This window comes from Rhinatrema bivittatum, chromosome 10 (assembly GCF_901001135.1).
Source record: "Rhinatrema bivittatum chromosome 10, aRhiBiv1.1, whole genome shotgun sequence".
Classification (NCBI taxonomy): Eukaryota; Metazoa; Chordata; class Amphibia; order Gymnophiona; family Rhinatrematidae; genus Rhinatrema; species Rhinatrema bivittatum.
In genome coordinates this window covers 74,673,511-74,686,405 of record NC_042624.1, presented here as the reverse complement: position 1 = coordinate 74,686,405, position 12,895 = coordinate 74,673,511, and the positions used below count along the sequence as shown (strand labels likewise).

General features: G+C 45.0%; 1 protein-coding gene across 1 annotated transcript in view; it reads left to right on the top strand.

The window, feature by feature from the left end:
• Window positions 1-7,736: 7,736 nt before the first annotated feature.
• The window catches only part of PDE4DIP (phosphodiesterase 4D interacting protein), a 237,109-nt gene continuing 231,950 nt past the window's right edge, over window positions 7,737-12,895 (top strand). Inside the window, exon 1 of the mRNA XM_029618266.1 lies at window positions 7,737-8,154. Within this exon, the coding sequence (XP_029474126.1) occupies window positions 8,105-8,154 (50 nt within the window). The 5' untranslated portion in view covers window positions 7,737-8,104. The remainder of the gene's footprint in view (window positions 8,155-12,895) is intronic.

Below are 12,895 nucleotides of genomic sequence, written 5' to 3'. Positions count from 1 at the left end.
CTCCTTAGCGACCCCCCCCCCCAAAACCTTTTAAAATTACCTGGTGGTCCAGGGGGGCCTCGGGGAGCGATTTCCCGTTCCCAGGCATCAGCTGCACTAAAATAAAATGACGCCGATGCCCCTTTGCCCTTACCATGTGACAGGGTATCCGTGCCATTGGCCGACCCCTGTTACATGGTAGGAGCATTGGATGGCCGGCGCCATCTTTAAAGATGGCGCCGGCCATCTTTACTCATCAGCCCCTATTATACTATACTCTATAATAGGGGCTGATGAGTAAAGATGGCACCGGCCATCCAGTGCTCATCAGCCCCTATTATACTATACTCTATAATAGGGGCTGATGAGTAAAGATGGCCGGCGCCATCTTTAAAGATGGCGCCGGCCATCCAGTGCTCCTACCATGTGACAGGGGCCAGCCAACTCTGTCAGAGTCTCGGTGTGACTGCACATTGTGCAGTGACCACAAGGTCTATGCTGACCTGTAACACTTGGCAGACTATTGGAGAGGGAGGCTGCTGTGTGTACAAGCCGATCTCGCAGATTTGTGCCTCTCCTGAATGTAAAGCGTAAAGGGCCCTGAAACAAGTCTGTGAGTGATAAGGCTGACCAGTGACGCTTTATCATATTTGCTAGAGTTCTTCCTACAATGGAAAAGGGGAGGATGCAATTGTTGGTAGTGTCCTCTGAGTTAGAGGATGATATAAATAGCCATTCCCGATGCGTGTATAAAGCACGTTTAAATGCCTTTTTGATTACCCTTGATGGAAAGGGGTAATCCCATCAATTACCCTTGATGGAAAGGGGTTACCCATCAATTACCCTTGATTCAGGAGAGGCACAAATCTGCGAATATCAGGTCCCTCAGAGTGGACGAGCCTTTAGTGACTCATTGGCTTCAGTCCGGCCATCCCATCTCTGCTCTCTCCTTCCTGGTGTTAGAGGTGGTTTCGCGCTTCTACCGGGGAGGTGACTTCGCTGGGATCCTGGGTCAGAGGGAGCAGCGATGGATCTTCACTCTTGATACTGTTTCACCAAAAGGTCTTAATAAAGACATAGAATGGCATTTATTTTATTAAGTATGGAGTTTTGTCAGTAACAGCATCTCGCGAGAGTTTCACTTTCGCGCCTTTTTGTTCTTTAAATGGCTGTCAATTTCGAGGGCGCTTGCGCTCCAGAGATCATTTTAAAGGTATGTGCTTGTACGACTATGTTTTACTCGCAGCCTCTTTTGTTCCATTCCTTATACACTTCGTTATATTTCAGATTCAAAGTGATATATGGTCCCTCCCGATGCAGCCACCGCAAAACACGGGACCGTGTCGGGGGACTTTAAGAAATCTCTGTTATCACTGATGGAGTTGCCATACTGAATAATTGTTATTGAATTTTCTATAATAAAGTAACTGAGTTAAGTGGAATTGAGAACTCTTTCCTGCACCAGTGTTCCTGGGTAATTGAAATCTCCCATTATTATTGCACTGCCAGATTGGTTTGCTTCCCTGATTTATCAGCATTTCCTCATCTGTCTGACCATTTTGTCCAGGTGGACGGTAGTATACTCCTATCACTATACTCTTACCCAACACACATGGGATTTCTACCCATATAGATTCTACTGAGCATTTAGTCTCTTGTATGATCTTTATCCTGTTGGACTCTATACCCTCCCGGACATAAAGTGCCACACCCCCACCAAGTTGATCCTCCCTATCATTGCGATATAATTTGTACCATGATATAGCACTGTCCCATTGGTTATTCTCCTTCCACCAAGTCTCTGTGATGCCAATTATGTCAATCTCATCATTTGCTGATATACACTCTAACTCTCCCATCTTACTTCTTAGACTTCTGGCATTGGCATACAGACATTTCAAAGTGTGGTTTTTGCTTGTTTTAACAACCTGCTTTTCAGTTGTTTGGGATAATTCGGAACTCATTAGCTTTGGTGATTTTTTACATATAGGCATATGAACTATGTTTGCATTTAATGGATCCTTTCTGTTGGGATGCCCTAACTCTCCTGTTTCATTAGTATCCTTCAAGGATACATTTCTCCGAACCATGCACTGCTGAGTGACTGTCGGCTTTCCCCCCTTGTTCTAGTTTAAAAGCTGCTCTATCTCCTTTTTGAAAGTTAGTGCCAGCAGCTTGGTTCCATTCTGGTTAAGGTGGAGCCCATCCTTTCGAAAAAGTCTCCCCTTTCCCCAAAGGTTTCCCGAGTTCCTTACAAAGCTGAATCCCTCTTCCCTGCACCATCGTCTCATCCACACATTGAAACTCTGGAGCTCTGCCTGCCTCTGGGGACCTGCGCATGGAACAGGGAGCATTTCAGAGAATGCCACCCTGGAGGTTCTGGATTTCAGCTTCCTACCTAAAATCCTAAATTTGGCTTCCAGAACCTCTCTCCCACATTGTCCTATGTCGTTGGTGCCCACATGTACCACGACAGCCGGCTCCTCCCCAGCACTGTCTATAATCCTATCTAGGTGACGCGTGAGGTCTGCCACCTTTGCACCAGGCAGGCAAGTTACCAGGTGGTCTTCACGTCCACCAGCCACCCTGCTATTTACATTTCTAATAATCGAATCACCAACTATGATGGCCGGCCTAACCCTTCCCTCCTGGGCAGTAGCCCTGGGAGATTTGTCCTCAGTGCGAGAGGACAATACATCACCTGGAGAGCAGGTCCTTGCTCCAAGATCACTTCCAGCTACACCAGGGTGATGTTCTACTATTGGGAGACCTTTCTGATCCAAGGCAGCACTGGGTCTGCCAGAATGGATTTGGGACCTGGCTACTATGTCCCTGAAGGTCTCGTCAATGTACCTCTCTGTCTCCCTCAGCTCCTACAAGTCTGCTACGCTAGCCTCCAGATATCGGACTTCTTCCCTGAGAGCCAGGAGCTCTTTACACCGAGTGCACATATACAATCTCTCACCAGCGGGTAAAAAATCATATATGTGACACTCAATGCAAAAGATTGGAAAGCCCCCCTCTTGCTGCTGGACTGCTGCCTTCATCTTAGTTTTATTGAGTTCCTAGTTAAGTTTAGGATACTAACGGAGTTGGAATGAGAGTGCTTTAAATTTACAGGTGAATTTAGTAATTAATCAGCTAGTGTCCTACAAGGGGATGATTAAACTTTCAATAAGGGCTGGTACAATATTATGCTTTAGATAAGACCCTGATTGATTTTTAATGAGAAAGTGTCTTGTGCCTAAAAATCAAGGGTTGAGTGGGTGGGAAAGTGTCTTGTGCCTAAAAATCAAGGGTGGGAAAGTGTCTTGTGCCTAAAAATCAAGGGTTGAGTGGGTGGGAAAGACAGACACTAGTATTAACTATCTCTGGCTTGCTTTTTACCCCAGACACACACAAACTCTAAAAAATATATCCCTTAATTTCACCTTTCACCAAACTTTTATAAGCCCAAAAATTTCTGAAAACTATACTTACCAATCCTCTTAAACCATGGTTAAATTAATCTTCACTCAGTTAATGGAAGGATTTGAGATTCGGCGCGCGCTTCTGGTCCTCCTCTACTTTTTCCAATAATAATATCCATATTGGTTAAATATTTCCCAGTCTGATATATACATTAAATGTAGGGGTGCAGTGCACTACCCATCAGTTTTGAGGAAAAAGTACAACATTACATTTGTAAGATAACAGGAGTGATGTTACCATTGGAAGCGTCTGTCTTTCTTTTTGATGATGTGAAGGATATTATCTTTAAAGATAAATATGACAGACTGTGGGGGTGGAAGTCTTATTATTGGCAAAAAGGTCTATTTTGCAAAAATGGCTACTACTGGATGCCCCTGCACTGTCACAACTAAGAAACAACATACATCATGTTTGTGTTATGGAAAAGTATGCTGAGAGATTAGATATGACTGAAGGTTTGGGATTAATATTTACAGTCATTACCACATAAAACAAAGAGTTTGATATTATAGGAGAAATGACTACTTACCTGATAATTAATAATAAGATTTGAACTAAAGTTCCCTGATAACTTTACACCTCCTCATGCCCACATCTACTCATAGCCAAATCAAATATCTTCTGTCTTGAAAATCTGGAACCAGTTGGCAACCCTACTTCCAAAGGCAGGCTGTTCTTTCTCATACTGCCCCCATGATTCCTCCCAGGAGCTTTCAAAAAAAAAAAAAAAAGCTGGGGAGCTATGCCTTAAGCATAAGATTTAAGTGACTGATTTACTCCCTTCATGAGAAAAATGACTTCTGCAACAGGGAAGAAAACCAAACAGAAAGAAGTCAGAAAGTCTGCTTCCCAGAAACGCTGGGCAAAAAAAAGTCTCACCCTTTATACCCACTAGATGTCACTGCTGGCAGCATCAAGGCACAAATCCAATTTACACATCTTCTACTGCTGAAACCAGTATTGTTTTCTATAGGTAGAGGCTAAGTGTAAGCCATTTGGACCTGCATCACATTCACAAAAGTGTCCACTGACATATTATCATCCTAATAGTAGTAAGAAACTCTAAGCTATCTTAATATGTAATTTTATGTTTGTTTTATTTTCATTTTATGCTATGATGTTATTTCACAATTTTATGAGTGTTTTGTTATCTGCTTTGAACAATTGGAAATGTGTGGAATATGTTTTTTTTTTAAATAAAAATAAATAAAAAATAGCAGAATGACATCAGCTGTAATCCTAGTAGAAGAAAGTACTCTTTGCAACTGAAGTATTCAAGTTAAAGCCAGAGTAAAGGTAGCGCATACACATACTAGGCACACTTGTAAGCATGGCAGGGTCCCTTTTACCAAAAAGCAGTTGGGAACAGTCATGGTTTTTTATTAAAGAGGTTAAGAATATTTAGTACAATTTGTCCTGAATCAAGAAAGGCTGAAAAGGTCTGCCCAAGAGAATTCCTCCTTGCATGGACAGTCCTCAGGTGCTTTCATCATGCCTGATCTTTGTTGCGCCCGTCGGTCGCATACGGCTGCGACCTCTGTTGCTTACCTCCTTTTTCCCTGCACCAGCAATTCTGGGAAAGATGGCGACCTCTGCCTCCACAAGCTGACCTCCCCGGCATCTCCAGGACGGCGTGGGCGACCCCATCCGCCATCTTGATTCTGGGATTACCTAAGGCATGCGCATGTGCACATCAGTCCCTCTCTTATTCACGTCATGGCGGGAACCTGCGTCCCCTCCGCATGACGTCATCCGCCAGTGTGTTTAAGCCTTCCAGACTATGCTTCCTATGAGTTAGCAAGCTTTGCTTCTCACTATTGAGTCCTGAGTTCCTGACCTGAATGCTTTAGGTACCCGCTCCTCGGAGGGCCTTCCTGCCTGGAGAATTCTTCTACTCCTGGAACCCGACCTCTCTCAGCCTTGTGAGTACGTTTCTCTGAAACTATGTTTTGCTAACAGAACCTCCGGTGTACCCCACGCTCTGGGCCACTAGCATGCCTTATCGCAGCATATCGCATTCTTCACTTCAGAGTGAATACCTACTTCTACCCAGCGCTACTGATCTCCTACACCTCTCTCCACCTACTGCACAGATTCTCGGCGTACCCCGCTCAGCGGGCCACTACCGGATCTACTATTAAGAGGTATCATTTTGAGGAGACTCTCCCCAGCGTACCCCGCTCCGCGGGCCACTACCAAGGATATCATCACTGGGCAACATCTGTACTCCGAGCTGTATCCTGCTCCCACTCAGAAAGCATCGCTTCTACATTGCTGTATAATAAAACCTCATTACTCTCTGTGTCCTTCACTGCTGAGGCCACGCCTATCGTGTTGACTCCCCACAGAGCTCCTCCCTGTGGATGGAGTCAGCTCTCACCACGATCCAGGGTTCACAACCATACCAAAGCCTAACAATCTTCAAACATAGAGGCAGTACTATGGATCTTCCTTATGTCATATGAACTTATTAAAAGACAATTAATTCTAAAAGATTATAGAAAGTAATTCTTTGCAATGCCATTTCTTTAAATGCACCTGTAAAGGGAGTGTGTAGTATGTTATAACAGGTAATTTGTTTCACAAAATCCTACAATTCTTCTGAATTAAAATAGATATTACCTGTTAAGATGAAAGAAAAGTGAGGAGGGAAAGGAATTTTGACAGTAAAACATACTGTTAACTATTGAACTTTATATGGTTTCTTACCTGAAATTCATTTCCACCAGAAATGCAAATAGTTGCTGGAAAAATAAAATGTCATCTTCATTGTCTTTTTATGTAGAATATGCTACCTGATGAGAATTCTGCAAAGTGAGCTGTGAGGACGCTAATTCATTTGAAATTACATGCAGAGATGCCTTTTTTACTTGACTGTACTCAAGGGATAGTAAGTATTCTGCGCTTCAATTTTTCCTCCCTACCTCTGGAAGAACCTTTGGCTATGCTTTCCCATTTAATAACACAGCTAAGAAATGGGGATATTTTCATGAACTACCACTACCAAGGATATCATCACTGGGCGAGTCTGAGTTCAGACCGCTTGCAGAAAAGTATTTGCACAAGATTAGCCGTTTTTTGCTGATGGAATGATATAAGCAGTGGATGGACATCTCTCTATTGGATTGGATTTGAATGCCTGAGCTGTTCCCCTGAAGCAGGACTCCGGTCCGAAACATGGCCATGTCGGGACTTTCGGGACTTTTTTTTCCATGGCTAAGTATTACAAATTTATATTAACCATTCGGAATTGTGACTGAGTGATCTGTTTTGGCCTTAACCTTTCCGTTTGCTGGGAGATTTCTACTTTCATCAGTACTTTCGAGACTGCTTTTATGAAATATTGAAAACATAAAAAGATGAATGAAAGAGATATGTGATTATAATTAAAAGTAAAGTGACCCCTTATCGCAAACGAGTCTGATTGTAAATCCTGACTCAAGATTGGAGGGTCCAACAGATTTTTGTCGGTGGTAGGGTGCGTTAGAATAAATACCAGTATATTTTTTGGGTTTACAAGTTATTTTCATGAACCCAGCATAAACAGGGTAGTCACTGGTCAATACTGATTGCCATTAAATAGTATCTCTATTGGCCGGCCATTTTTTACACCCGGGACTCTGCCTCTAGGGGCAGGGGTTTATATAAATAATTTAGTTTAGCTTGGGAAAGAAAACATTTCAAGGCTGATGTTAAACTATTCATGCGAAAATAAAAGATGTGTTGTAAGATTATCACATAAAACGTATTGGAATACAATATTAAATATTGGATCTGACGACTATATAATATATAAATAATCAGTGATATCCAATACGTATCTGACAATGCATTTTTACAGACTCTAGAAAACTCATAAAATTGATTATGGCTGAAAAGAGAAGCCATGAGGTGCTTGATTCATTCGAAGTTTTTCCCAAGTGCTTGGTCATTTTTACCCCATTTCTAGGTAATGGCTAGAACGCGGGATTCAGGAAAAGTCCCCATCGCCTACCACAAAAGATGCTTGTAATAGGATAGCTGCAATCCAACGGTCAACCCATGCCCGTCTCGCTGACAGCAGATGTGCTGCAGCCTCCCGGGGCCCGGGAATCTCTGCCGAGCTCCGGAAATGCTCAGGGTGTGTGGTTTTTTTTGCCTGGCAGGCTCAGATTTTTGCTTAGATGTGAACTGTTACTGAGAATCGGATGCAAAATACTGTGCCTCCTGGGCTACCATAGCCGAGGCTGTGACCACCCAGGCTCCCTGCACTGGTGCACTCCCTCCTTTCAGACTCGGGAGGGAGGGGGGAGGAGAGGAGCCGGGGCTGCGCGGAGGTCAGCGCTCGATCGGTATCTTCCGCTTGGGGCTTTGATGTGCAGGGACGAAGCCGAAAATGCCCTCTCAGATCAGTGAGGGGGAGTAAAGGACCCATCTTGCTGCCTTGCGGCTCTCGTACCCTTCTTTGCGCTGGATTTTGGGGTATTTGGGGGAGGAGGGGAGGGAGAAGGTGATATTTGCTGTTCTCGTGGCCGATTTGGAGAAGATGCGATGTTCCTGCTTACGGAGCCGCGCTGGCATGTGACGGTGGCCGTGAGCCTTTCCTGCCCTCTGCCTGCTGCTACCGGAGCCATGTGAGCCGGATCCGGCGGGAGCTGCACACCCCGAGCTCGGCATGGCCGGGACTCCGAAGGAGGATGCCTGCCGGCTGCCAGGCTCCTGGAGGTGAGCGCTGGCCTTTTATTCTAGCGATGGGGGCCGTGAGCTGTCAGTGCGCTGGCTTTGTGGGACATGGGATGCGCTAGGAGCCCAGGCTGGTGGTACTTACACTCTAACCTTGCCTTTCCAGAGTGGGGGCAGAGTTTATACCGCTGGCCATTTTGTGGTGTGGTGTGTGTGTGTGTGTGTGTGTGGGAAGTGCCTGTGCATGTCTGGGCTCCAGGTATATGTGTCTCTTTGGGAGGCACATCTGTACTTGTCCTTGTGCGCGTTAAACCTCATGACTTCTGTAAAAGTAATACTGGTGGCAGAAGGCGTCAAGATCTTGATTACTTTCAACGTGGTAAATCCTGCTTTTCATATAAAGTCGTTACAGCTGCTTCTAAATAAGCAGGTCTGGACTTGCAGTTGTCTTGAAGTGGAATTTTGTTTGGTTTTCTCTCCAGAGCTTCAATCAGCTGTGTCTGCAACTCTCAGTGCACTAGGAGCTTTTAGCTGCTTTGTCCCAATGTTGGTAGTGCCTTGTTCTCGTCACTAGGGCAAATAGCCCAGGGTTAGTGTCACCCTGGGAGCTGACCAGCCCTGGGCTTAGTGTTACATTGGGAGCCACTGGGGTTAACCAGCTCTGAGTTTGTACTTCGCAGGGAGCTGCAGGAGCTGATCAGCTCCAGTGTTAGTGTCAGGTTGGGAGCCGCATGAGCCACCTTGGGATCTGCTTTCATGCTACTTACAGCATTTGAGTGGATAAGTCTGTAGGAGCTGGGGTAGGATCTCATTGCCCTTTAGATATATTCCATTAAACCCTGGGATTAATATTGCCCAGGAAGCCACAAGGAGCCACAGGCCCCAGGTTTAGTGTCAGGCTGGTGGCTGCATGGGCTGACCAGCCCCAGACTTAGTGTCATGATAGACGTCTGGACATCTTGGGAACTGCTTTCTTGCTCTCTATAGCATTTGAGTGGATAACTCTGTAACAGCTGAGATAGGACCCTTGCTGCTGCTTGATATTTTCCAAGACTTCCGGCGATCGAGAGAGGTAGATCGTTACGTGGCAGAGACGTCCAGCAGTTGAAGAACAGCTGAGAGAAGAGCCGCAAACCCCGTAAAGTTGGTTTCAGAATTAATTGAGACCCCTGAGGAAAGACTTTTATGTCTGAAACGTGCATGTCGGGATGATCAAGAACGGACGGACACACCAACAACCACCGGGGAAGTTTGTTTTTTACTCTTCATTTTCATCAATTTTAGTCTTTATAGAGTTAATGTAGAGCACACATATAACATTTCTCTATCGCCACGGAAGTGTTTCCCAGGTCCATCGGGACAAATATAAACATTTAAAAATTTCTAAAAAAAATTTAAGGAGGAGGAGGAAGGTTAATGATTATATCACCACTAAGTAGTGGTGCTGGGCACCTACACTATATGTATGAAACCTTTCTCCAACTCCATATATTATGTATTTAAACAAATTTTTAATACATTTTTGTTAAAATACACACCACTTGTTTGTGTAGGGATAAATTCCTTAAAACAGTCAAATATAGCACAAAGTAACATTTTGAAATTCAAAACGTTGACAGCGACATTTGTTTGTGATTAATTTTGATATTTTCCAAGGCCTGATTTTCAAAAACGGAGTCAAACAAAATAAACAAAAAAGAAAAGGAAATGGTGAAGCTGCTGAAAGACTGAACTCCCAAAGAAAAGATGGGCCCATGAAAGCAAGCAGGAATACAAATACAGACATTTTAGCTTTTTGTCCAGCTTCTGGCATGGGAGTAGAGGCTGTGACTTTGCATGTGAACATTTTCAGAACTCATGCATCTTGGTGGAGCAATGTGTAAAGGAAATATTATCCTCCAACTGGCAGCATAGAGACTCCCCTCTCCAATATGGGCCCTGGATTCTTTGTCTCTTCCCCTTCTGAACTGTATCCTTGTTTCTCTTCCTCTCTCCCCTACTGCCCCAATCTGTGTCCTCATGCCTGCCTTACTCCCTATTTGCAGGAGCCTGGTACTTCACCACTTGTAGCTTCTGCCCAATGATCCCAGCAGCCGAGTGATTATTTGCTGGGCAGGATTCTTTACATCTTATGTTAATGAGATGAGAGGGAGTCCCTCGCACCAGTGAAAAACTGCAAGGCAGTTGAAATCAGCAGCAGAGGCTACAAGTGGTAAAGTACCCACACTTCTGCTGGCCAGGGAGGGAGGCTGGTGAAATAGAGATGAGAGAGAAGAGGTCCAAGAGGGGATAGGGATGAGAGAGAGAGAGAGGGGAGCGTTAAGATCAACCAGAAGGATCCAGAGAGGTAGGGATGAGACTGTGTGAGAGAGAGAGGAATGGGGGAGAGGAAAAACAGAAGTCCTGGGGGTAGGATGGGTAAAGAGGAGCAAGGAGGACCTAGAGTGGGGTGGGAGGGGGAAGAAAAACCAAGGAGGACCAGGGAGGAGTGGGGTGAAAGCAGCAAAGAGAATCTGGGGGGGGGGGGGAGGGAGGGACCTAGAATTGAATAGGAGGAGGGGAGGGGGAAAGAGAGATGGAAAAGGAAGTGAGAGATGGGGATGGAGAGATAAGGAACTAGGAAGGAATTTGGATAAGGAAGAGAAAATCTTTGTCCCTCAGTGGCACAACGATCAGAGAAAATTTAAAGCCATCCAACTGTAAGCTTCTTTAGGCAAAAGCCATTCTGGACGACCTCTGTTTCTCCCAGCCTCCATTTCCGAGACCACCCTCCAACCCCCAGACTCTGTACATAGTCTGGGGGGTCCGTCCTGACCACCATCCATCAATGGAAACCAGCATCTCACCCAGGATGAAGTCCACATTCTTCTCTTTTTGCACTCCTCATTCAATCCTTGATCAGCACCCACATGAACTATGGCAATTCCCTATGTGCAGTATAAATTCCATTGGCTCCCCACTGAGAGCTGAATACAATTTAAAGTACTTTGTTATTGTATTCAAATGCCTGGACCATACAGCACCAGCATACCTGTCTCATCTCCTACCCACAGAGTCCCCGAAGGAATATCGTTCCTCTCAGCAGGCCTTTTTATCCGTTCCTTCACCAGCTACAGCAGGACTAGACTGCACAAAGCCTCATGCATGCAGTTGCTCACACTCAGCTTAAGGAACAATATATCCCACAGTACTTACGCAAGGAAACCTGTTACTCTTTTTTTGGAAAAACAATCAAAACCTGATTATTCAGGCAAGCTTTTCCCTGAACTCTGCATTTCCACCCATCGTACTGCTAGGTATCCTCTCTTAATTCTGAAAACAATAGTCTACTTTAAGTGGCAAGTTTGTTTATCTTATTGCTAGGCATCCTCTCTGTACTATGGCATTGGTAGCAATACGCAGCGTATTGCTACCTATCCAGTTGTGCATTGTTCAATTCCCAGCTTATGTTCTTATATATCCCCTCCCCCAACCCCCCACCCCCACCCTCGACATATCTACTGCAATTCACAAATTTGTTTGTAATCTGCCTTGTGCTTTTCCTAGGAATATCAAATGGAAATAAATAAAATGGGCTGCAGAAGGATGGACGGAGAGATGAAGGAAAAGAGATGAAAGAGGGGACAGATGGGAGTAAATAAGAGAGACAGTAGGAGGGAAACATGGAGAGGGGACGAGAAGGTTTGAGAATTCAGGTTGGGCAAGGGAAGAAAAGCTGAAATATGTGGGTGAGAGAGAAGAGGGAACAGCAAGAAAAGGGAGAAAACAGGCTGGAAATGAACTAGTGAAAAGCAGGGCTTAATAAGAGAGGAAAGGAGTGGGACGGAGGAAGATTGAGAACTGGGAGGGGCAGAGGCAAATGGAGAGGATGGACAGATTGAAGGAGGAGAGAGAGAGAGAGCATTGCTGGAAGGTGCAGAAAGAAGGAGATGAAATCTGAGAAGGGAAAGGAAGCTGGAGGTTTGAGAGTGGGAGTGAAAGATATTTCGGGGGAGGGATAATAGAGGAATGAGATGGGAAGGGGAGATGAAAAGATATGAAAAATGTGGGGAGAGATGGAGAGTAAAGAAATGGAGAAAAGTGTCAGGAAAGAAAGATAGCTTTCAAAGAGAAAGATGGAAAGAAGGATGGAGCAGTGAGAAAAGACAAATAGATGGAAAGACCATAGAAACGAGAACCTGGAAGGGAAGAAAGAAAAGACAGTTGGTGATAGAGGAGATGGTATCAGGCGAGTGGTGCCAGAGCGGGTGGTGGAGACATTAATGCTAACGGGGTTCAAAAAAAGCCCAGGATAAGCGCAGAGAATCCCTAGCTGCGGAGACTGGAGGGAAAGCCAGAGATCAATGCGGGTCTATGACACTGCAGCAAGAATGAAACTGGGCAGACCAGCCGGTTCCTCGTCTGCCATCCTATTCTATGACAGTGCAAGGAACAGGACTGGGAGGTCACAAGCAGCCCACCCTTCACTCCCTGATGGGGAGAGGTGACAAGGGCAAAAATAAAGGATGAATAATGGAAGTAAGACCTAGCAATACTGCATGCCTCTCCCCTTTCTTTCTTTCTTAACCAGGTTGGTCCCAGCAGTCCACAAGTTCCTAGAAGCCAACTGTGTCGGTGCTGGCAGGTTGGTAGTGGCGGAGTAATAGCCACCAAGGCCACTGGGATCTTGGAAGCTGGCGAGAGCCTCATTAGATTTCCTAGCTGTATAAGTTATTACAAAGCATAGTGGTAAGACATTGTCACGGGGGAGTGGAAGATTGGGTGGCTTAAGTAACAGTTCTTT